The 26,284-nt window shown below is 43.0% G+C and overlaps 1 protein-coding gene across 1 annotated transcript; it reads right to left on the bottom strand.

Annotated features, from left to right (window-relative positions):
• Nucleotides 1–814: 814 nt before the first annotated feature.
• On the bottom strand, nucleotides 815–26,045 carry LOC129743221 (uncharacterized). The gene is made up of 4 exons (XM_055735201.1): nucleotides 24,646–26,045; nucleotides 24,062–24,415; nucleotides 19,508–19,854; nucleotides 815–1,074 (listed from the first exon to the last, which is right to left on the bottom strand). The coding sequence occupies exons 1-4, from the start codon at nucleotides 26,043–26,045 to the stop codon at nucleotides 815–817; spliced, it is 2,361 nt and encodes a 786-aa protein (XP_055591176.1).
• Nucleotides 26,046–26,284: the final 239 nt, after the last annotated feature.

Below are 26,284 nucleotides of genomic sequence, written 5' to 3'. Positions count from 1 at the left end.
AAACATGTAAGCGGTGGAAAGATTGCAAAGTCCAGCGAAGCATGAAAAATATGTCTGATGGGAGTCAGAAAATGTTGCATTAAACGTTTCAAGAAAATAGCTGGTGTCCCGTCCGGACCCGTAGATGATGTGTTTTTAAGCTTTGCTGTCGCATTTAAACTAGCTGCGTCATCGAAGAGAATACCGTTTATCCAGGACAAGGGGGAAAGCTTCGTAGTCGACGTTTTTGAAGTCCTGGTAGCAGGGAGCATTTCCTCTATAGGAGCGTTAATTCTAGTGACATCGGATGAGACCACTAAAGCTGGGTGATGAGAAACAACTTTAACAGAAGGAGCAGGAGCTAAATCAATAGTCGTATTCCTAGAGCCTTCGTTTATGAAGCAGAGGGCTAGCATACGGCTGTTTTAGTTTTCAAAGCTGTTGATCTGGCGAAGAGTCGTGGTGCAAGAGTCCATGAAGATGTTAAAAGATGCCGAGAAATAGGAGCGCATAGGATCTGGGAAAAATCCACCATCCGAAAGAGCACCACATTTTAAGCCAGGCAAGTTGAAATCACCGATAACAAGTATACAATCTTCGGAAGAGCAGATTGAGCTTACTTTGGATAGGCATCGCGAGAAAGCCTCAACTACAAACAGGTCACTACAGCGAACAGGAGGCACGTTCACTACGCATAAGTTCAATTTCCGATCACCGAGATCAATGCGAGCCCAAAGATGTTCAAAATCGTTCAAGAAACTGTCTTCGATAAGCTGAGCCGGGATTCTAGAGTTAACAGCAAGTAAAATTATGCCTCCATTTGACTTTTTGCTGTTCAGGGGGCTTCGATCGCAACGTAACACTGCATAATCTGGGCCGATAATTTAACTGGATAAAGTGCGGTCACGGTGATGATTTCGTAGTAGAAGCATGACGTGGCAAGGAGGTGATCAACCAGACAACAATTGACATCACCAACGTTCTGGTAGTAAACATTGATAGGCTCAGATGTATCGGATGCAGAACGAGAACGAAGATCCATGGAAATGCAAATTCCATCACGCTGAGAAGGACAGTTGAAAGTAGCGTACTTGCCTGAAATCGCAGGCTGGAGAGCCCCTTCACCACAGCACTTTGGGGTTTGAGGCGGCAAAAAGTTAAACCTGAACTTTATCGGACCGCCTTTTTTTCATTTTTACCAGTGAATAAGTTAATATTTGACTAAGATATTCCCAGTTTTTTAACTCATTATCTTGGATACTGAACGTACCACAGACATCAGACTTTGAAAAATAGAAAAAAATATATGATGAAGAAAAAAAATTTTAATCACATATATTTCTATGGAAAATATTTTTTTCTTAAATGTAAAGTTCACCAAATTTTTACACACTAATTTGTGTTACAATTTCGCCACTATCAATATTTGACAAACTTATCACACGATTGATATTCTTGATAGAATCGCCAAACTGACAATCGATGGCTATGTCAACTAAAACTCAAGTGTGCTCAACTATAAGCTCATTAAAATAAAATGGAGCGTAGCAAATTTCATGCTATAATGCTTAAGGCATCTTTTAATTTAAAGCAGCATCAGGGCGAAAATTGCATTATCCTAACATAAACTGTATTGACTTAATGTGTAGATTCTACTTATAACTAAGCACCTGTTTTTTCCTTGGTACCGCTGCCAACAAGTCAGCTCTCTCTGCTTACAGTCGACGGGGCCTCGAATACTGGTCCAAACAGGGGACTGAGAAAAACGGAGAATCATCGTCAATGATCAAACAAATTTTGCAGCCAATGATTGTATTTGTTATACAGTCCCCCCACAATCATTAGTCACTTAACGTATCCCTCCACCGCAAAATGTTCGTTTATTCGGGTGTTAGTACACCAAATATCAAGCATTGCATGAATTTCAGTTATTAAATGCTTCCTCTTTGAGTTCGAATATGTTTTTCATTGAAATCTTGTTTAAAAATAACATAATTTACCGAAACAGTCAACGTTTTTCAAAACCACAATTATGGGTCAATATTGAAGACCGTAACAATTATTTACGAATTGCTCACAATTATTAGTCACATAGAAGTCCATGGCTACACCGGAAATCAACATGGAAATCATCATGTTTCTGGCAAACATTCAGGGGCATTCTTTGATAGTATAAATTCCAGGGGCATTTGTGTAGAGCTATAGCAACCAAGAAATGTTTTGCTTTGCTAGCAAAAAAGTGACCCATGATTGTGTGAAATTTGGTAGATGCTGTAACAATTATGGGTCAATTATATTTTGCAAATATTATTTAAATTTCGCATTTTATTCGCTCTGTTTCATTTGTAAAATGTTAACTCGTCCTTTGTGCTTATATGAGACCTATTTATTTTGTTGGAATTTTTTAAATACCAGCATAAGGGGCTTAACGGTTCAATGTCAACCTTATAACATTGGAAATTTGTGCGATAGTTCAACAGGTAATAGTTAACGTATGACAAAAACTATTCAAACAGCAATTTACTGTTATCAAGCGCACACATAATATTTTTAATGCATTTGGATGATACTATCGATAAATTAAAAAAATATAATATGAAATAATTTCATTCAGTTCACCAGCAATCAGCTGTTCAAATGCTCGGTGACTAATAATTGTGTGTGACCCATGATTGTGGGGGGACTGTAATTTGTTGCAATTTGGTAGAGAGAATATGAAGGTTTCAGTTAAAATGAGAGAAACCGGTGCTCAGAGAGAGTGAAAATGTGCTAATTGTTGCAAATTGTTACGATTTGTTAAGCAGTTGTGGAATTTTGATCACTACCATTCCAAATGCAAAGAATTCTCTCTCCACTGCAATCCCTTGGGTCCAAACGGCTACATGCAGTCAGCTCACTTGTGTGAATCAATGAAGGATGCGTGCAGAACCTATGCTCCCGTTCACACTAGCACGGCTCTCTTCCACTCAACTCAAACACGGCTATGTCACTTCCTACGTTCCTGTTCTCCTTCATACATACATGCTCGACTCCGGTACACACGATCATGCGTGAGTTTGAGCGAAACATTCCATAATGATGACCGCCCGCTGCTGATGATGATGTCGTATCTCTCCGATCATGCTCCGTTAACAATCCTTCAGTTATGCATGCACATGCTAGTAGCTCTCTGGAGATATGTAAACACTTGCGTCGCAGCGCACGAGAGGGTAGGTGGTTCGCCACAGTTGACAATAACCAACGCGATCTAGGTGATGTCTGTGCCGCCCTTCAGGCGTTTCCTACGGGAGTCAGAGCCGATTCAAGAAAAAGGCCCTCTGTCGAGGACCTTTTACCTTAGCTTGATGACGCTTCTCCAGATCACAACTGTAGGGATGAGATGAAGAATATACAGAAAATAAATCAAATTTAATTAGGAATAAAATAAAATAATAGTTGTATTCGGCAACACTGTAGATGAATAAAATAAAATAAATTTCTATGAGAACATTTGCTATTTTGGCAGCACTTGACAAACAAACAAAACAAAGTCAGTCATTGATCTATTCTTGCGAGCGACAGACGTGTTTAGGTGAATCTCTGAATTGAGATTCGTAAAATCACGACAACAACGTTCACCTAGTTGGCGAGGATGAGGGACCTTCTATGGATGCTTCGTGAGAGTGCAGTTTTCCCAGGTGGGCGACGTTGATCCCGACCCTGTGAGGTGGTCACTTCTAGCTAGATTTTTCTTTCCAACGAGCTCGATGTGATGTTTTTTACCTATCGCCACCAGGAGATGTTTGTTCGACTTGGGACCCGTGTTGATTGGTTTTAACGTTCGACTGAATTGCCGTCCTAGTCGCTACATTATTTTTGTTGTGTGCTCTTCAGGCTTCCGGATGCTGTTATTAGAGTACTACACTGGGATTCCAGAACTCGCCTTCTTTTAGCAGAGGTTCTCGCTCTGTTGGTTTAATGATTTTCGTGGTTGGAGTCGCTCGGTGTATGGTCCTTCAGCCTTAGAGTCATTGGGAAGAGGCTGTCTCCGCTTTGTCCTCTTAAAACACCCTACAACATAAACAGTCATGCGATTGTTGGAATCTCGGCGCAGGAATTTTGATCACCAAACAATTTAGCACAGGTTTTAATCACGACAAATTAGCGGCACTTAGTCTGCAGGAGTCGAACGTTTTGGCGGAAAAGATCTTGATGGATGTAATGACAGTTGGTGTAGCGCGTGAGTGTTGGTTGATCTTGTCGGTTCAGTGGTATTCCAATTTTTTAATTAAACAGTAATGTTTCTTCATCTCGAACATGTTGTTATATTTTACTGAAAACCAACATACTGTAACAATTGATCTATGATAAAAATGAATAATTAATTATTTTTATCAAATGTCAAAAACTTTAAACCCTCGCCAAAAAAAATCCTCGCATTTCTTCATACTCTTTTCACTATCAAGATTTAGTTTAAGCTCCTAAAAATACAATGAAAGAGATTCCAGGCACCTTAAAGCACCGTATTTTTAGTTGTATTCAATTAAAGCTTAAAATATCATGTGAATAGGTAATTTTAATCCAATTATGAGTATAATTTCAACAAAGTTGATTTTGGTTTGTCAAAAAAAATGTTTCTCGTAATTGATCAATCATTTCACACATTTTTTCTTGAGTTTCATGAAGTTTCTTGATGATATTTATCATTTAATGATCAATTAGTTCATAACTCGGGTTTCAAAAGAAATAAAAAGTAGGGTTAAAAATAACACCAAGCATCCTACTTCAAAAGTTGTTTTCAAAAAAATTTTGTATGAATTTATTTTAATTTAGTTAAAACAGTAATTTTCATATAAAAATTCAAAATAATCCAAAACACCTTATCATACTTTTTGCCGCCTCATTGTATGGAACTGCCCCGTGAGGAATCAGATGCTTCTAAGATAAGGGTGCCAAAAAATGTTCAGCACATATCCGGGACGAACAAATTTGGGCTATTTTATCTTAAATTCAGACAAAATCCGGGCATTTGATTTCAAAACTGTTGACCAAAAATTCAGGCAACATCCGGGCAAATTTCGTCAAAAACCATGAATTACTCAAAAAAAATGAAAAAAAAATTTAAACTTGTTTTTCATCAAAACTTTTCGTATCGTAGGCATCCAAAAAACCTTTTATGATTCATTCCAAAAACTTTGAAGAAAAATTTTGTATTGGATGCATTAATTGAAAAAAAATATATAAATACAACACTGTTTGTTTTCTTTTTGTAAGATTTGACAAATAAACTGAATCCACCCTTTTTTTCAATGAAATCCAGGCAACCGAGCCAGACATGATTTTTCGAAAATTTGGCTTTAAATGTCCGAACAAGCACTGATAAAACCGAGCTATTTGGCAACCTTATTTGAAGAGCATTCATCTTTACATTTACTTTGGCACAGGTCGCCAACCACATTATCGTATATCGTAGTAAATTTTTGAAACTTTCATTGACTTTCATCATTTGAACTGAGTGAATATAAGCTAACGATTGTTTCAGAAATTTTGAACAAATTTTGTTGTCATGATCAGTTTTTTGGTTAGCTTGTTTTGGTTTCTGACCTCAGTTTGTTATAAGGTATGTTTAGCTTGATAAACTTCTGTTGATAAACTTGAATCTATTTTTTCACGTTGGTCAACTTAATTCAGAAGGCTTCAACCATGATGACGGTACCAAAAATGTTTATAAATATCAGTAAAGTTTATTCGATAAATTAAACACTCATATAATACGGAAAGAACGTTTAAAATTCGATGCATCACTGCAACATAATGATAAAAAAAATTCAAGGAAACACACTGTTCACATCAGCACCGATGTAAGTTCCACAGTTCATATGGATTTCTGGCTCGGTTTGATGAAACACAGAGCCATATACTCACTAGTAGCAGATTGGTTCATCAATCAACTTTTGACGCCAATAAATGTCTGTTTTACTGGTATCCGCTGTCTGCAATTTCTGATAGCACCGAACTCATATTGGGTTTGAAGGCTATAAGTTGTGAAGTGGTTAGTTGGATTTACTTGCGAAATGTAATGATTCTGAAAACATCTTGTAAAACTCATTGAACACATCAAGTGGATTAAAAAATGATGATAGTAAAAAATAATATATTTTAAAATATTTTAACAAAATTTTGATTTTGAAATGATTTAAATAAAACATATTTTTCTGATCGACTCAATGGACCAGAACAACAAATCACCGTTAACCATTGGAACGAATCCCTCTTTTTCAACTATCGATCCTTCTGGATTTTCTTTCTCGGCGTGCTAAGGGGTATCAAATTTAAATCAGCTCTTTTTGCCAATTGGAAAATCAATATTTAACCATTAATTAAAACCAGCTGTAGGATTGTTTGGTTCGCAAATAGCTGATGCCTTCCGCCTCAAAGTTATTAATTTTCATCAGAATTGGAAATTTGGCTGTAAATAAAATGAAAATTCAGTGAAGAAATGGTTCCCTGGAAGAAATAAAAAAACTGACCGGAAAAAATGAACTGGTTATGAACTGAAATTACTGGAGGAAGATGCTAATTTGAATTTGTATTTTAAGATATTCCAGTTTCAAGATTTCAAGATTTTTAAATATCCTGATTAAACTTCTCTTTCTCGGTCAATCTTTCATCCCTCAATTTAGATCGATTGTGTTACCAATTTTCACATCCATTTATCCGAACGTTGTCACAATTGCTGTATCATTCAACTAGTTCCGTTTGCCAATTTAAAAAAAAGCCTCAGAGTTTTGTGATACCCTCATTGTTAGAGCACAAAAAAGGAGGACCCAAAAACTGAACCCTTTCCTTTCGTGGATGGTCAATAGGAAAAATCAGCTGCAAACGTGGGTATCACAGGAAAGAAAATTCCTCCACCTCATTGGTTTTTCGTTTTTTTCTTGGGGGGACTAACGAGATTTCGCTCCTGTTTTGTGGGCCAACCGAAATTTTCCCAATATTGTCGGAACAAGAATCCCATCGTTACCGGGCAGGGTTCGCCAAAGGTGAGCCACCTGAGGGAGCAGGTTTATTCCAAACATCCCCCTTGGCCAAACCTTTGGCCTCATCCATAGGTTTGTCCTACAAATCCCGGGATTGGCCAAAACCAAACTGTTAAATTCTTCCACTTCTTCTCCCGCTTATGGCCATTCTTCCAAAATGCTTCATTCAACACCAAGAAATGCAACACCGGCACCAGTCCGAATGCTCGAAGCCAGCACAGTTGATTGGGAATAATTGAGCTCTCAGCTGGGGTTTTCTCCATTGCTCTAACTAAACGAGTGCCCTAAATTTGTGGAAAGCAATTATGCGAGAAGACTGCGAGAATCCACTTTGAGCTGGTTTTTGTGGGCAAACGGAATGTGCCAAATTAAGTGGATGGAGAGCGTTTTCGAAGTCAGGTAAAATTCTTCTGCATGTTTGGAGTCATACATAGCTAGAACCTCACTGAGGAGTTCATTCTTCTTCAGTAATGAAATGCAATTATGGCAAGCAAGGGTCATTCAAAGATTTGATGGTTTGATTCTCATTATTCAACAAGAGTAATGAAGCTCGCTATCATCATTGCACATGATCTCTGGTTGATGGAATATGGTTAACCGTAATGAAGGATTGAAAATACATTTTTGTGGCAATTTTATTTATTGTGGTGCCAATTTTGATAAAATTTTGTGGAATTTCAGTATCAGTTATAAGTCAATATAAATCATTTTTGTAATTTTTGTATCATTTTGGGAATAAACACCTTATTAAATTTTTGTCATTTTTTGTCTTTTTTTGTCTTAATTTTTTGTCATTTTTGTCCTTTTTGTAATTTAATTTATTCTGCTCTTTGAATCTTTTGTTCTTTTGCTCTTTAGCTCTTTAGCTCTTTTGCTCTTTTGCTCTTTTGCTCTATTGCTCTTTTGCTCTTTTGCTCTTTTGCTCTTTTGCTCTTTTGCTCTTTTGCTCTTTTGCTCTTTTGCTCTTTTGCTCTCTTGCTCTTTTGCTCTTTTGCTCTTTTGCTCTTTTGCTCTTTTGCTCTTTTGCTCTTTTGCTCTTTTGTTCTTTTGCTCTTTTGCTCTTTTGCTCTTTTGCTCTTTTGCTCTTTTGCTCTTTTGCTCTTTTGCTCTTTTGCTCTTTTGCTCTTTTGCTCTTTTGCTCTTTTGCTCTTTTGCTCTTCTGCTCTTTTGCTCTTTTGCTCTTTTGCTCTTTTGCTCTTTTGCTCTTTTGCTCTTTTGCTCTTTTGCTCTTTTGCTCTTTTGCTCTTTTGCTCTTTTGCTCTTTTGCTCTTTTGCTCTTTTGCTCTTTTGCTCTTTTGCTCTTCTGCTCTTTTGCTCTTTTGCTCTTTTGCTCTTTTGCTCTTTTGCTCTTTTGCTCTTTTGCTCTTTTGCTCTTTTGCTCTTTTGCTCTTTTGCTCTTCTGCTCTTTTGCTCTTTTGCTCTTTTGCTCTTTTGCTCTTTTGCTCTTTTGCTCTTTTGCTCTTTTGCTCTTTTGCTCTTTTGCTCTTTTGCTCTTTTGCTCTTTTGCTCTTTTGCTCTTTTGCTCTTTTGCTCTTTTGCTCTTTTGCTCTTTTGCTCTTTTGCTCTTTTGCTCTTTTGCTCTTTTGCTCTTTTGCTCTTTTGTTCTTTTGCTCTTTTGCTCTTTTGCTCTTTTGCTCTTTTGCTCTTTTGCTCTTTTGCTCTTTTGCTCTTTTGCTCTTTTGCTCTTTTGCTCTTTTGCTCTTTTGCTCTTTTGCTCTTTTGCTCTTTTGCTCTTTTGCTCTTTTGCTCTTTTGCTCTTTTGCTCTTTTGCTCTTTTGCTCTTTTGCTCTTTTGCTCTTTTGCTCTTTTGCTCTTTTGCTCTTTTGCTCTTTTGCTCTTTTGCTCTTTTGCTCTTTTGCTCTTTTGCTCTTTTGCTCTTTTGCTCTTTTGCTCTTTTGCTCTTTTGCTCTTTTGCTCTTTTGCTCTTTTGCTCTTTTGCTCTTTTGCTCTTTTGCTCTTTTGCTCTTTTGCTCTTTTGCTCTTTTGCTCTTTTGCTCTTTTGCTCTTTTGCTCTTTTGCTCTTTTGCTCTTTTGCTCTTTTGCTCTTTTGCTCTTTTGCTCTTTTGCTCTTTTGCTCTTTTGCTCTTTTGCTCTTTTGCTCTTTTGCTCTTTTGCTCTTTTGCTCTTTTGCTCTTTTGCTCTTTTGCTCATTTACTCTTTTGCTCTTTTGCTCTTTTGCTCTTTTGCTCTTTTGCTCTTTTGCTCTTTTGCTCTTTTGCTCTTTTGCTCTTTTGCTCTTTTGCTCTTTTGCTCTTTTGATCTTTTGCTCTTTTGCTCTTTTACTCTTTTGCTCTTTTGCTCTTTTGCTCTTTTGCTCCTTGCTCTTTTGCTTTTTCTCTTTCTTATTAACTACGACTTCTCACTTCTTAATCTTATCAAATTTTATCGCATTTTAACTTATTGATTTCGGCATTTTCCTAATCCTTTTACATTTAAATAATGACATTTTAACTTTTATCTCTGATTTTTTCCCATTTAAACTTTTTCTTTAATGCTTTTTTTTTATTAATATATATACTCTAGACTTTTAAATGTTAACTCTTTAATTTTTTCTTCACATTTAACTTTTGATTATATGCCTTTCATAGTCTTTTAAAAAGTATGTTTAAATTTTTCCTGGTCCAGCCCACTGCAGTCCAATTATTTTTTTTAAACCTCAGTGAAATAAAAAGGTGAATTGTTGAGTTGAATTCAACTGAATACACCCTGGACACTTTTGGTTCCTTACCCCAAATTGAAACATTCTCCAAAGTTTCAACCTTGTGTCACCAGTTTGTAGGATAATTGCTTTGGTAAAGTACAGGTTCGTTGAATAAATCATCAGAAGATGGAGAAAAAACCGAGTGTCTCAACAGTTACTTTGTGACTCCAGACGGGGTAAAGTGGATCACGAAACGTTATTCGTAGATTCTTAAAACTTATGACCATTTTTTGTTGAAATTTTTTAAAGTTGGATAGACATACGCAAAAAAATTTACTTAAATTTCAATTTTTATAAGGTATAGCGTGGTCTTTACGTCTCCATTTCGTGCAGCTAATAAGCTTTCGCGTGACATTCGAGATCCGATTGAATCAAATGTGTCAAATTGAATCCTAACATGCGACTTATTTCAACAGACGGAATGAGTTATTCAATGTGACCCTAATTGAGGGTTGGCGCAAACCGAAGGCTTAACTTGGAACTTGGAAGCAAGGAAAGAGTTTTGATCGAATGGAGAAAAGAAAAAAATCATTAATTTCCAACCAACTTTAAGCCCGACAATATAATCAACCAGATAATCAAAGCTGATTGCAGATTATTCCCTGTAGATGTTAATCTTTCTGCTGCGACTGCTGCCTCAAAGCAGATTGAACTTTTGCCGAAGGCGCAAAAAGGAACTCCGAAGGAAGAAAAATATCGGTCACGTCACATTTGTCACGTTTGATGTTTGTTTCCGTTCGGTGTAGCTGCAGGAAATGGCCATCATCATTTTTACCCAACTCTCTCACTCCCTCAGCCGCAATTTTCTAGTTCTCCCACCGAAAATACCCAATGGGAAATCAAATCAAAGGCAGTATTTATATTCGGTCAATATGTGAGATATATTTTGAGTTCCGGTGAAAGCGATCCAATCTTTTGACCATTTGTCGATTCCATCGAAACTCTACCGGGGCTGATTGGAAGAAATCCAACTGATGAAGACTGCTGCAGTTCTCGGATTGGATTGCATGCGGAAGTCGTGATAGGAATTCGAAAAAAAAAAATGATTTATTATTTACTTTGGTAGACGAATTTGTTTTACTAAATTCATAGATCCAATTGAACATTTTGAAGGTTTACTCCATATAGTTTGGCAGCTGACTTCTAATTTTATGAAGTTACAACACTTTAAAAGAGTAAAAAGTGAAAAATAATAACAATAATAAATATGTGGCGATTTTTGCGTCTGCAGAACTCAGCTCGCTAGAAGATTTTTTTCTCGCGCTTCTCAGATGGTTGAGAGTTTTCTCAAAAAGACGATGAACTCATAAAGTTTTATTTTGATTTTTTTTCCAGTAGATTAAAATTTTGTTACTTTTCTGGGCATATTTGTGATTTCCATCGTTGTTATATCCTTAATATTAAAAGAAACCCTTTGGCAATTTGAGTACAGAAACAGTTTCTTGAAATTTTGGAATTTTATTTTTGAAGGAACTAAAATATCTATTTGAAATTTTCATTTTTGGATTACATTAAGGTTTTTGAATACATTTGAATACATGACATGTCTTTAAAATATTTGTGTTATGTTTGACTCACTTTCTCTTCATACCCTTATATTTTATTTCACTTTGGGAAACATGACAAAAAATAAGTTACATTAGACTGAGTCGATTTTGGATAATTTTCGAATTTCTCGTTCCCTGGGATCTAAGAAGATTCGTTTTGGTTCAAAACTCATCCATGCTTTAAGAAAAAAAAAAATTAAGTAATGAACACACACATTTCGGATTTCAGTTAAACTTCATGTTTCTTTGAGGTGATTTAAATTCTTCTTAACACTAAAGTAAGCCTGTCAGATTACCCGGTTTGCAATATTTGGGAAAAATCCGGTCCGGTCCAGTTGCCTACATTTTGCCCGGACTTTTCCACCTTATACGCTAATTCGAACTAAAAACAATAATTTTATTTCATCAATTTTGTTAATTTATGCATAAAACGAAATTTTTTGAGCAAGTTTAATATAAATAATTATGAAAAGTTTTATGGAAGCTTTAAATACGATTTAAAATTAATTAATCTTTTCAACATAATAATAGTTTCAGGTTTTTTCATTACAAGCTTGATAATTAATTGATTACTTGAAATTCCTTCTGTGGAAAATTAAGACAGTTTTTAGAGACAATTGTTTTTTGCTTAATGTGTCATGTCGACCGGAGCAAAATTTCAGCATTTGATTTAGAGGTGCTTTAAAGCGCTCAAAGTTCCATTTTTTTACCCTAAAGCATCACCAAAGAGGAGACCAAAAGAAATCGGAAAAATTGAAATTTTATTTTTTTTTTATGTTAAATGAAACGATGAGATCTGGTGTTATCTTGAAGTCGACTTTTTGGGAATTTTTGCAAATAGGTAGATCTCGACGTTTCATGTATTTCTAAGTCATTTGCCATAAAAATTGAAATTTCAATTTTCCGAATTTTTGAAATTCTTAAGTCGATTTCCGAAAAAAAAATATTCGAGATAACACCAGATTTTGAAGAATTATGCAATTTTAAGTCATTTTTCGATTTTTCCCATTTCCTTTGATACCTTCTTTGGTTGTTTTTAAAGGTAAAAACCAAAACTTTTAGTCACCCTCAAATCAAGTACGATTGAGCTAAAATTTTGCACAGATCAGTCAATTGGGACAATCTACAAAATGTATAAGCTCAGTTTTTAGAATTCGTTCATGAAATTTTTCTCACACCTCCATTGCCACCCTAGTCATCCTATATTTGGAAAAAAAACAAATTTTTTAATGAATGTTTGAAAAAATCTTTTTTTTTTATTCAATTTGTTTTCTAGAAAACTTTTTTGATGCAGTTTCCAACAAAAAAAATTATTAAAAACCACATTTAAATAATTGAATTTTGAATTCTCGACTGAATTCAAGTTTCAATGTAAGCTTGCCCTGGTTTTTTAGAAAACAAAGAAATTAAATTTAGAATCAAAACATATTACCAAGATGTTACAGGCCTCGTCACTTCTTTAAATCCGCTCATAGAAGTTTGATGACTTCGGGTGAAATATTGCTGTTTTATCGTTTAGTTATGATATTCTAGCTCACCATTTGAATTTATTTATTAAATCACAAAATTTATCGGTCGTTTAATTTATGATAGGATCACCTTATCTTGATGACAATAACTTCAAAACGAAAAAAAACATGATTGAAAAATTTCTTAATTGACGATTAAGAAACACCCTTTCTAACGCACTATTTACGAGAATAACTTATCAGGTGGTTCCAACAATTTATATTTTTAAGTTTTGTTTTAAAAATCACGTTCCTTAATTAATCTTTCCGTCTAAATTTATCCGAAAAACATCATGTTTCATATTTCTTAAGAATAAATGATGAAAATTTCTTCCAAATCTAACAAAATCAAAAGTTGAAAAGATTTAACAAGTCAACAAAATAGTTTTGTCGTGAAGATGTGTTTTCTGCGTATGATTGAATCTGAAATAAGAAGCAGTGTTGATTTCAGTGATGATAGTTTCGAAGTTTTTTTAGCATTTTATTGCATTTTCTTTAATATCTTTTATCGGTAATAAAATATAAAATATTATCAGTTTATCTGTTTTTTTTTTTTTATAATTTCAAATACTCTGTTGTGTTGTGAGCCTACTTGGTTGAATGATTCAACTGAATCAAAGCAATCGAAAGATTCCTTTTAATTCAACCACGGTAAACCGTATTACCGTGGTTGAATTGAAAGGAATCTTTCGATTGCTTTGATTCAATTTCAAATAATTTCAACTTATATATTTCTATTCATTGGTCCACTGATGACATGGGTTCGATTCCCATCTCGGTACTGGGTGTTAAATGTTAATCTTAAGTTGTCCGCGTCATTTATTCAGTCTGTAAAGCCTAAATCGGCTAAGACGGTGTAAGTCTTTTTTTTATTCATTCACTAAACTAAAATAAATCTATTTCTTTGTCATACTGTTAACAAAATATATTACAAACTGTAGAAAATTTCACGTAAAAAAAACCTAACACTGGTTTTGCTTTCAAAATGCTCCATGGAAAACATTGAACAATTGTCTTTTCTGGTGTAGATACATATCTCGTTCTTACACGGCAAATTATAAACTTTGGTTGTTGAACATCTGGTGAATTAGCAAATCAATTTATTTGGTCTGTGCATTTCGTTAAATTTTTCTAAATTGCCTTTGTTTTTTTCCAAAAATCTTTCACGCATCTTCAACAAATATTTATGACTGGAAAAGTAAAAAAAAAATATCAAAATCTTTATTTTTTCAGTATTACAACTAATAATTCACTCTTCTTAGCATAATTCAAAATAGGAGAGAGGACTGCAGAAATCGATTTAGCTGAATGGATTCAGGATCGTTCAATAAACATATCGAAGCTGAATGATCGATCTTTTCTACTTTGTTTATAGAACTGCTGATTGAGGACTACTTTATGCTGAAGATTGAAGCATGAAAAAACTTATTCATTTGAATATTTACCTTATTCTCACATTTATCCAAAAATATAAAATTGTTTTTTGTCCAGCTAATTAGGTTACTGTTTATTATTAAATTCATTCTTAGCCTAAGCTTATCAAATTTACAAAATTTCATTTATTTTCTGCAAATCGTTCATCAGATCTTTACATTCCTTCTTACCTCTATTCTTATAGATTTTTTTTTGCAGAATAATTTTTTTTTCAAATACCTTTCATTATAATTTTAAAATTCTACTTTATAAATAATCAGCAGAAACTGGCTCAAAATCTGCGCTTCCAGAGCCAATTTCGTCTTTTTCCACCGGAAGGTCAAATCAAAACAAACAATCAGCAGCCTTAGCAGACTTAAAATCAGCGCTCCCTATGCTAATCCGTTTTTCTATCGGAGGCCAAATTTGAAGCATTTTTTTCGTAGCAGCAGTCTTAAAAATCTACACTTTCTGTCCTTATTCTACCAACCACACTTTTGTCGTGATTTATCGATTCTCACGAATCTCAATGCAGAGATTCACTCAGTCGCTCACAAGAACAGATCAGCGACTCACTTTGTTTGGTTTTTTCCTAGTGTTTTCAAAATAACGAACGTTGACATAAAAATTATTTTTATAGGGGAGAATTGGGTATCATGGGCCACTTTTTTTCTTTGTTTCATAACTTCTTTATAAGAAAAGATATAATGAAAAAAATAAATAAAAGGTTTTCTACATTTTTGAGGTATCATTAGGCATTTTTTGTTTTTTAAATACATTAATTTCCCAAGTTTGACTGTTTCAAAAAAAGTATTTTTTTTTTTTGGATTTTAAATAACTGTGGGGAAACGTGGGCCATAAAATCCAAATTGACTAAATAACGTGCAAAGTTTATGAGTTGACCCAAAATTGAAATTATTCATTTTGTTATTTTAAAGCCATTTCAGATGAGGAAACTAAAAAGAGAGTTGTGTATGATCGAAAAATTCCTAAAACCTGACTCGCGACCGTTTCGGCTAAATTTCATATATAGGATTTTTGTTCGTCTCTATTGCATTAGAAAAGATGGATAAAACATTTTTCATAATTCTTCATTTGGCATAAGAAAAATTTACAAATAGTAATAACGTATTTTAAGTTCTGAATGTGTATAAAAACACCAAAATATAGGTGGCCCAAGATACCCCACAAAATGTGGCCCACGATTCCCCACAAGCAATGATTTGGAAAATGATTGCGTTTGTGTTACCTATTAATGTTTCATCAAAAATTCCTTTTCCACGTGAAAGAACATGACAAAACCAAGATCATAAGCGTATGAGCATATTTTTGTTATGTACTTGAGGTCTCGCACGGATGCAATTTTGCGGGTGCATGTTTAATTATGTATGTACATTTTTCTAGGCTAGTTTCATTAAAAAACCATATGATACGTTCATAAGTCAACAACATATAGAAAAACATGCTTACGCAAAGCGACGACGATGACAGTTGGATTGGGATTTTTATCCCAAAACACAGCTGAGATATTTGAAGTGGCCCACGTTACCCAACTCTCCCCAATATATCTTCAGTGTTGCCAAACATAACTATTGATTTTTTTAAATCAATTGGATTTATTGTTTGCATATCCTTCATCTCGTTCCCTCATCATTTCTTCTCACCTCTATGCTATGTTTTTTTTTTTTTTTTAGTTGGTAACCACAGGTGGTAAATCCCGGTTTACGGATTGTATTCCAAGGCACGGCGAGCCACCGCGTCCCCCCAGTTTGCTACTCTGGGTCCATGGGTACAATGGGCAGACTCATGATATACTCCGTGTATACCCCCTACTCCCTAAACTCCACCTGGGGCCGCAGACCTGGTTTCCACCTCGAACTGTTTAGTACACTATGCTTCAATAGTGGGAGGTCTATTCGCGCTAATGCGCTCAAAGGCAATACTCATTAACGAGACCACTTTCAGCAAAACCTCTCATCCTTACGACTCGACGCCTGAACTCTCCTCTAACGACTTGAGAACCGACATCTCCTCGCAATGACTCGAGATTCCCACACAAACCTCTCCTCTTCGCGACTTGAGGCCTGATCTCTCCTCTAACGACTTGAGATCCGACCCCTCCTCGCATCGACTCGAGGTTTACCTCTCCTCTGCACGATTCAAGGCCCGATCTCTCCTCTAACGACTTGAAATCTGACCTCTCCTCGTAATGACTCGAGGTGACCACTTGTACCCCTCCTCTTGTTGGTAAGGGGCCTGATCCCTCCTCTTGCGACTCGGGACCCGACCTCCTATCATAAAGACTCGGGGTTGACCACACAAACCTCTCCGCCTGAAGGTTTGAGGCCTGACCTCTCCTCTAACGACTCGAAGCCCGACCTCTTATCTTCAGGGTTCGAAGTTTGCCACCTTGCCCGTCGTGTGCCAGATCGAGAGCAGCTTATCCTGGACTCGCGCCTGTCACGGCACACGCGCGGGACTTAACGCAACGACTCGGATGATTCCCGACGAAGACGTCATCCTACACCGACTCGAATGGCTCGCCCGGCGTCGAGAGCCACTCTACCCGTGGGTATTCCCCGAACGTGGAATAACCCTTTCCCAACGATTTCCACTGCGAAGAAGGTCAAGTCTTATCCCCGCAGCTTCTGTCGTTGAGAACCGCTCTACTCGGATACTCCCCGAAGGTGGAGCATCCTACACACGAACGCGGCGCACCCACGGCATCCGCTACGCAGAAGGTATTGTCTTATCTTTGTAACTTCAAACCGTGGGGTCGGACGCACTCTACTCGACAGCCCCCCGTCGATGGGGTCAGTCTACTCCGACCGTTGTCCGGTCTTCTTTATCCCCCTTGGTTGGCAACCCTAGGATTTTTGGCCCGCGGATTTTCCTGCCCGTTGTGTGCCAAATCGAGAGCAGCTTATCCTAGACTCGCGCCTGTCACGGCACACATTCGGGACTTGGAACGCTACGACTCGGATGTTTCCCGACGGTGACGACATCCTACACCGACTCGAGAGGCTCGCCCGGCGTCGAGAGCCTCTCTACCCGTGGGTATCCCCCGACAGTGGTTAACCCTCTTCCCTCGAGATCCGCTACGAGGAAGGTAAAGTCTTATCCCCGCAGTTTCCCTCTTAGGAAGCGGAACTACTTGGATACCCCCCGACATTGGGGTATCCTACACACGTTCGCGGCGCACCCCTGACCTCCGCTACGCAGAAGATGTTGCCTTATCTTTGTAGCTTCGATCAAGGGATCGGACGCACACTACTCAGATGCTCCCCGCCGATGGAGTCATCCTACACCGTTCGCGGACTGCCGTTGGTTCCAGCTCCTCTGCAGGGCAGTCATGATCCGGGTGAACCCATCGCTGACCGCGTGCCAAGTGTTGGAATCCGCACACGTCCTCTGTACAACGATATCTGCTGTCGTGTCAGGCCCACAGGCGGCAAATATGGAAGTACGTACCGCCGCAAACCTCGGACAGACAAACACCACATGTTCGGGTGTTTCCTCTACGTCACCACAATCTGGGCAATATGGCGAAGCCACATGTCCAAACCGGTAGTGGTACTTCATGAAGCATCCATGACCAGTCAGGAATTGCGTCATATAGAAGTCCACTTCACCGTGCCTTCTTCCGATCCAGCTCCCGATGTGCGGGATCAGACGATGGGTCCACCTTCCTCTCGTTGAGCTATCCCACAGCTGCTGCCAGTTGGACATCGAGTCCTCATTGGCGAGATTTCGAACGTTGGGCGTGTCTCTGTTGTCGTAGCAATAGACATCCTCCTCTAGCAAAACCGAGATGGGCATAACACCCGCTACTACACAGGCGGCTTCGGACGACATGGTCCGGTATCCGCTGATAACCCGCAGGTTCATCAGCCGCTGAACGCTGCTAAGTCGCTGCAGGTTACAGCTTCCTCCCAGGGCCTGCCTCCAGGCCGCTGCTCCGTACCGCAAGATCGAAGTGGTCACACTTGCAATGATCCGCCTTTTGCTGCTTTGGATAGCCGAGGAGTTCGGCATCATTCGTGTGAGTGCGGCCGTGGCCATTGCCGCTCTCTTGCACACGGAGGCTCGTTCGTAGGAGTTCGTCGTAAGTGATGTTCCACAGAACCGGGCCGAGAATTGACCCCTGTGGAACACCCGCCGAAACCTCTTGTGTTCGCAAACCCTCGCCGGTCATATACTGCAGTTGGCGATTGTGGAAGTAACTTTCCACAAGCCTATACAGATATGCCGGGATCCTCATTTGGATGAGCGACGACGCAATCGCTGTCCAACTGACACTGTTGAAGGCGTTCTTCACATCCAGAGTGACAACCGCGCAAAAGCGGAGCCCTCTCCTCTTGGTCAGCCTGGCTCTGTCCGCTACCTCGATGACCGAGCGGATGGCATCTACGGTGCTGCGGCCTCGACGGAAACCAAACTGTTTCCCCGAGAGTCCGCCCTCACTTTCCGTGTATCTCTGAAGTCGGTTCTGAATCACCTTCTCCAGGACCTTACCCGCTGTATCCAGTAGACAGATCGGCCGATATGCCGATGGGTCTCCTGGACGCTTACCCGGCTTTGGCAGAAGAACAAGTTTCTGCCGTTTCCACGTGTCAGGAAACACCCGTTCCGTCACGTATCGTTGCAACGATGTTCGGAACATATCGGGGAATTCCCTGATCGCGGCCTTCACCGCGACGTTCGGAATGCCGTCCGGTCCGGGGGCCTTCCTCGGTTGGAGAGACTTGGCGATCTCGCGAAGTTCTTCCACCGTTATCCTCTCTTCGGCGCTGGTGTCCCAGTCATACGGGACTGTTGGCCAGCGGGTAACATCGTGCTGTGGGAACAGCTCATTGATGATGACTCTCAGTTTATCGGGGCACGTTTCAGGTGGTGCGCCCCCACTTTTAGTTCTGCCCATGACTATCCGATAGGCATCACCCCATGGACAGTCGTTGGCGTCACGGCATAACTGTTTGAAACGTGCCCTCTTGCTTGCGTTGATGGCCCTGCGGAGGGCCGATCTCGCGCTTGTGAAGAGTGGCCTACGCTCCGTTCGCTCTTCTTGGGTCCTTGCGTTCTGCATCCTGCGCCTTGCCCTATGGCAGTCGGCACGCAGACCCGCAATTTCCTCCGTCCACCAGTAGACGGGTGGCCTAGTGCTTTTATGCTTGGCCCTTCTCGGCATCGCAGCATCGCAAGCGCGAGCTAGAACCCTCGTCAGTTCTTCCGCGGACAGGTTGTCCAGGTTCCTCTCCCAGTGCAACGCTTCGACAAAGACGTTCTGGTCGAACTGCGTTGTCTTCCAGAGGCGTTCTCCTGTACGAGACTCGCGTCTACCTGTCCGCGTACTTGAGCCTAGCCGATAGCGAATTGCGAAGTGATCGCTATTCGTGTAGGCCTCGCTCACCATCCAATAGCTTACCAACCCCGGGCTACCGAAGGTGACATCTATGGTTGACTCGCTCCCGTTCCAACTTTGGTAGGTACTGGTATTCCCTACGTTGGCCAGATCCACATTAAGCCTCGCCAGGGCTTCTAAAAGAGTTTGACCTCTGGGGTTTGTGAGGCGGCTACCCCATTCAACGGCCCACGCGTTAAAGTCGCCAGCAATAACGATGGGGCTTTTCCCCATTAGCACATCCACCATCTTGTCAACCATAGTGCCAAACCTCTTCAAGGACCACCTTGGGGGAGCATAGCAGCTACAGAAGTAGATCCCGTTAACTTTGGCCACCACCATGCCTTCGTTTTTCCGTCGCTTTTTTCCGTCTATGCTATGTATGTATGTATGTATGTATGTATGTATGTATGTATGTATGTATGTATGTATGTATGTTTTTTTTTTTTTTTTTTTAGTTGGTAACCACAGGTGGTAAATCCCGGTTTACGGATTGTATTCCAAGGCACGGCGAGCCACCGCGTCCCCCCAGTTTGCTACTCTGGGTCCATGGGTACAATGGGCAGACTCATGATATACTCCGTGTATACCCCCTACTCCCTAAACTCCACCTGGGGCCGCAGACCTGGTTCCCACCTCGAACTGTTTAGTACACTATGCTTCAATAGTGGGAGGTCTATTCGCGCTAATGCGCTCAAAGGCAATACTCATTAACGAGACCACTTTCAGCAAAACCTCTCATCCTTACGACTCGACGCCTGAACTCTCCTCTAACGACTTGAGAACCGACATCTCCTCGCTATGACTCGAGATTCCCACATAAAACCTCTCCTCTTCGCGACTTGAGGCCTGATCTCTCCTCTGACGACTTGAGATCCGACCCCTCCTCGCATCGACTCGAGGTTTACCTTTCCTCTGCACGATTCAAGGCCCGATCTCTCCTCTAACGACTTGAAATCTGACCTCTCCTCGTAATGACTCGAGGTGACCACTTGTACCCCTCCTCTTGTTGGTAAGGGGCCAGATCCCTCCTCTTACGACTCGGGACCCGACCTCCTATCATAAAGACTCGGGGTTGACCACACAAACCTCTCCGCCTGAAGGTTTGAGGCCTGACCTCTCCTCTAACGACTCGAAGCCCGACCTCTTATCTTCAGGGTTCGAAGTTTGCCACCTTGCCCGTCGTGTGCCAGATCGAGAGCAGCTTATCCTGGACTCGCGCCTGTCACGGCACACGCGCGGGACTTAACGCAACTACTCGGATGATTCCCGACGAAGACGTCATCCTACACCGACTCGAATGGCTCGCCCGGCGTCGAGAGCCACTCTACCCGTGGGTATTCCCCGAACGTGGAATAACCCTTTCCCAACGATTTCCACTGCGAAGAAGGTCAAGTCTTATCCCCGCAGCTTCTGTCGTTGAGAACCGCTCTACTCGGATACTCCCCGAAGGTGGAGCATCCTACACACGAACGCGGCGCACCCACGGCATCCGCTACGCAGAAGGTATTGTCTTATCTTTGTAACTTCAAACCGTGGGGTCGGACGCACTCTACTCGACAGCCCCCCGTCGATGGGGTCAGTCTACTCCGACCGTTGTCCGGTCTTCTTTATCCCCCTTGGTTGGCAACCCTAGGATTTTTGGCCCGCGGATTTTCCTGCCCGTTGTGTGCCAAATCGAGAGCAGCTTGTCCTAGACTCGCGCCTGTCACGGCACACATTCGGGACTTGGAACGCTACGACTCGGATGTTTCCCGACGGTGACGACATCCTACACCGACTCGAGAGGCTCGCCCGGCGTCGAGAGCCTCTCTACCCGTGGGTATCCCCCGACAGTGGTTAACCCTCTTCCTTCGAGATCCGCTACGAGGAAGGTAAAGTCTTATCCCCGCAGTTTCCCTCTTAGGAAGCGGAACTACTCGGATACCCCCCGACATTGGGGTATCCTACACACGTTCGCGGCGCACCCCTGACCTCCGCTACGCAGAAGATGATGCCTTATCTTTGTAGCTTCGATCAAGGGATCGGACGCACACTACTCAGATGCTCCCCGCCGATGGAGTCATCCTACACCGTTCGCGGACTGCCGTTGGTTCCAGCTCCTCTGCAGGGCAGTCATGATCCGGGTGAACCCATCGCTGACCGCGTGCCAAGTGTTGGAATCCGCACACATCCTCTGTACAACGTTGTCTGCTGTCGTGTCAGGCCCGCAGGCGGCAAATATGGAAGTACGTACCGCCGCAAACCTCGGACAGACAAACACCACATGTTCGGGTGTTTCCTCTACGTCACCACAATCTGGGCAATATGGCGAAGCCACATGTCCAAACCGGTAGTGGTACTTCATGAAGCATCCATGACCAGTCAGGAATTGCGTCATATAGAAGTCCACTTCACCGTGCCTTCTTCCGATCCAGCTCCCGATGTGCGGGATCAGACGATGGGTCCACCTTCCTCTCGTTGAGCTGTCCCACAGCTGCTGCCAGTTGGACATCGAGTCCTCATTGGCGAGATCTCGAACGTTGGGCGTGTCTCTGTTGTCGTAGCAATAGACATCCTCCTCTAGCAAAACCGAGATGGGCATAACACCCGCTACTACACAGGCGGCTTCGGACGACATGGTCCGGTATCCGCTGATAACCCGCAGGTTCATCAGCCGCTGAACGCTGCTAAGTCGCTGCAGGTTACAGCTTCCTCCCAGGGCCTGCCTCCAGGCCGCTGCTCCGTACCGCAAGATCGAAGTGGTCACACTTGCAATGATCCGCCTTTTGCTGCTTTGGATAGCCGAGGAGTTCGGCATCATTCGTGTGAGTGCGGCCGTGGCCATTGCCGCTCTCTTGCACACGTGTTCGACATGGCTCGTGAAGCTGAGCCTGTCGTCAATCATCACCCCTAGGTACTTAATTGCGCGTTTAGACACGATGTTGCACGGTCCAACGGCAATGGTACCTGTTTGGGGTGATTTCAGGTTGGTGATAAGCACCATCTCGGTTTTGTGGTGGGCTAGACGCAGGCACTTGGAGTGCATCCAGCGTTCCACTTCCTGGATAGCTACCGTGGCCAGTAGCTCAACCTCCGCTGTTGAGGAGCCCCTCGCCAAGAGGACTACATCATCTGCAAATCCTACGAGTTCGGCTCCCGATGGGAGGCTCGTTCGTAGGAGTTCGTCGTAGGTGATGTTCCACAGAACCGGGCCGAGAATTGACCCCTGTGGAACACCCGCCGAAACCTCTTGTGTTCGCAAACCCTCGCCGGTCATATACTGCAGTTGGCGATTGTGGAAGTAACTTTCCACAAGCCTATACAGATATGCCGGGATCCTCATTTGGATGAGCGACGACGCAATCGCTGTCCAACTGACACTGTTGAAGGCGTTCTTCACATCCAGAGTGACAACCGCACAAAAGCGGAGCCCTCTCCTCTTGGTCAGCCTGGCTCTGTCCGCTACCTCGATGACCGAGCGGATGGCATCTACGGTGCTGCGACCTCGACGGAAACCAAACTGTTTCCCCGAGAGTCCGCCCTCACTTTCCGTGTATCTCTGAAGTCGGTTCTGAATCACCTTCTCCAGGACCTTACCCGCTGTATCCAGTAGACAGATCGGCCGATATGCCGATGGGTCTCCTGGACGCTTACCCGGCTTTGGCAGAAGAACAAGTTTCTGCCGTTTCCACGTGTCAGGAAACACCCGTTCCGTCACGTATCGTTGCAACGATGTTCGGAACATATCGGGGAATTCCCTAATCGCGGCCTTCACCGCGACGTTCGGAATGCCGTCCGGTCCGGGGGCCTTCCTCGGTTGGAGAGACTTGGCGATCTCGCGAAGTTCTTCCACCGTTATCCTCTCTTCGGCGCTGGTGTCCCAGTCATACGGGACTGTTGGCCAGCGGGTAACATCGTGCTGTGGGAACAGCTCATTGATGATGACTCTCAGTTTATCGGGGCACGTTTCAGGTGGTGCGCCCCCACTTTTAGTTCTGCCCATGACTATCCGATAGGCATCACCCCATGGACAGTCGTTGGCGTCACGGCATAACTGTTTGAAACGTGCCCTCTTGCTTGCGTTGATGGCCCTGCGGAGGGCCGATCTCGCGCTTGTGAAGAGTGGCCTACGCTCCGTTCGCTCTTCTTGGGTCCTTGCGTTCTGCATCCTGCGCCTTGCCCTATGGCAGTCGGCGCGCAGACCCGCAATTTCCTCCGTCCACCAGTAGACGGGTGGCCTAGTGCTTTTATGCTTGGCCCTTCTCGGCATCGCAGCATCGCAAGCGCGAGCTAGAACCCTCGTCAGTTCTTCCGCGGACAGGTTGTCCAGGTTCCTCTCCCAGTGCAACGCTTCGACAAAGACGTTCTGGTCGAACTGCGTTGTCTTCCAGAGGCGTTCTCCTGTACGAGACTCGCGTCTACCTGTCCGCGTACTTGAGCCTAGCCGATAGCGAATCGCGAAGTGATCGCTATTCGTGTAGGCCTCGCTCACCATCCAATCGCTTACCAACCCCGGGCTACCGAAGGTGACATCTATGGTTGACTCGCTCCCGTTCCAACTTTGGTAGGTACTGGTATTCCCTATGTTGGCCAGATCCACATTAAGCCTCGCCAGGGCTTCTAAAAGAGTTTGACCTCTGGGGTTTGTGAGGCGGCTACCCCATTCAACGGCCCACGCGTTAAAGTCGCCAGCAATAACGATGGGGCTTTTCCCCATTAGCACATCCACCATCTTGTCAACCATAGTGCCAAACCTCTCCAAGGACCACCTTGGGGGAGCATAGCAGCTACAGAAGTAGATCCCGTTAACTTTGGCCACCACCATGCCTTCGTATTCCGTCGCCACAACTTCTTGTATGGGGAAACTACCTGTAACCCATATCGCGGCCAGTTTGGCATCATCAGTCGCCCAATTAATGCCATTCGCAGCTCTGCGATATGGGTCTGCCACTAGCGCGATGTCCAACTTTTCCTCAACTGTCATCTGCCGCAACAGCTGGTGTGCTGTGTAGCAGTGGTTGAGGTTAAGTTGGACGACCTCTATGCTCTTGGCGCCCGGGGTGGTACCGCCTGCGCCTTTGTGTAGGCGGGGCACCTAGGGTTGCCAACAGCGTGGTCTCCAGCGCAGACAGGGCATTTAGCAGGCTTTTTGCAGTTAGCCGACTTGTGGCCGGTTTCGCTGCAGCGCCAGCATATGCCACTTCTGTCTGGCCCAGTGCAGTCGAACGACTTGTGACCGTTCAACAGGCACTTGAAGCACCGGTCCGGTTGCTGGGGGATGGATATCTGACAGATAGACCATCCCACCTTTAGCCGCCCACACTTAAGTGCGGCGTTTGCTGCTGCAACCGGAAGTTTGACCAGCCCAATCTGCATACCAGATTTGGGAGGGCCATTCCGCAGACGAACCGTCATCTGGTCAGAGCAGATTTTGCACTGCTCGACCAGTGCCACCCGCAGTTCGTCTTCCGTCGTGACTTCATCCAGGTTTTTAACCCGGATGGTCACTTCCTTACAGAGGGCACGCACCTCAGCCTTGTCACCAAGGGCTTCGGCGGCCTTAGCCGTAAGGGTCCCGCTGGAGTTTCCAGCACCACGCTTCAGTTCGAGGATCATCTCGCCGGTGCGTGTCCGACGGATCCTCCGAACTTTCTCGCCTAAATCGGCGAGATCTTCGTTCGTACGCATCTGTCGCAAGACATCTGCGTACGTGCCCTCAGGTGCTTTGACGACAATCGCCTCGCCCCTCTCCCTGACGCGACGTTTGCGTCGTTGGGGTTGGGGTTTGGCTTTTCCCGTCTCCGTACCTTTGGGCCTTCCCCTTTTGCGCGATACCGTCCGCCATCCGGTATTTGCGCTCGTCGGCTCATCTGCCTTTTCGGCAGGGCCTTCCGCCCGCTTGGAAGCGCTGGCCGCAGGATCCTGCCGGACAGACGGATCCTCCGCTCTTTTCTTAGGGTCCCCGGGTCTGAGTTCCCCGGGAGACCCTCTCTTACGCTTGCTGTTGCCAGCAAACGCAAGGCTGCCCTCTGTTTGGGCAAAGGCATTGACCTTCTTTGGGCGGATGGTGTCCGCCCTCAGAGGGGTCTCTGCCGGCCCTCGCTCTTTTGGTCTGGCGGCCTCGGGCTCCGCAAGCCGTTCCACCACAGCTTTGTTGGCTGCGATGAAGAGCTGCATCACCCTGGCTAGCTTCTCGCGTATTTCCTTGTGGATGTTGGACTTCCCCTTCACACATTCCACAAGGTCAGCGATGCCAGCCATGGCCGTGACCAACTCTACTGGAGCTCCCGGATCTTGGAGTTCCGGGGAGCTCAGTAGGTCTTCCAGCGCTTCCTGTACTTGATCGTACGGGTCCGCTCGCACATCGCTCGGTGTTTCCACCGACGTTGCCGTCGGGTCCACCGGGTTGGCAGATTGCCTAACCGGCGAACGCCTAAGGCCACTCCCGCCGAACGGATTCGAGCTCTCGCCCTTATCCGTTCCGTCCTTTTTCATTTCTTTTAGATTTTTTGGCATATTTGATCCCACGAGTAATCAGGTAACAAACGGTCCACTGCGCCAGTGACCTGCTTAGCGCAGCAAGGACTGGGATACTGTGGGGTGTGTCCCGGTGCCCCACAGGCAACCGTTAGAGACTGGCGTGACTTAACGACCCGCCAGCCTTCCAGGTACATCGGCACGGTTAGCTTCACACCTTCACCAATGGAGTCGGTTTCCGATAGAAATTCCATTGT

The sequence above is a fragment of the Uranotaenia lowii genome, chromosome 2 (assembly GCF_029784155.1).
Source record: "Uranotaenia lowii strain MFRU-FL chromosome 2, ASM2978415v1, whole genome shotgun sequence".
Taxonomy (NCBI): Eukaryota; Metazoa; Arthropoda; class Insecta; order Diptera; family Culicidae; genus Uranotaenia; species Uranotaenia lowii.
Note: the sequence above shows the minus strand (reverse complement) of the source record. Positions and strands in the feature narration are given on the sequence as shown.

Coding starts and splice junctions, on each gene's coding strand:
- LOC129743221 (XM_055735201.1), bottom strand. CDS start 26,045: ATGAAAAAGGACGGAACGGATAAGGGCGAGAGCTCGAATCCGTTCGGC. Junction 24,416..24,645: donor CACGCTGTTGGCAACCCTAG/GTGCCCCGCCTA, acceptor GGTTACAGGTAG/TTTCCCCATACAAGAAGTTG. Junction 19,855..24,061: donor GTCACCTTCGGTAGCCCGGG/GTTGGTAAGCGA, acceptor TGCTCCCCCAAG/GTGGTCCTTGAAGAGGTTTG.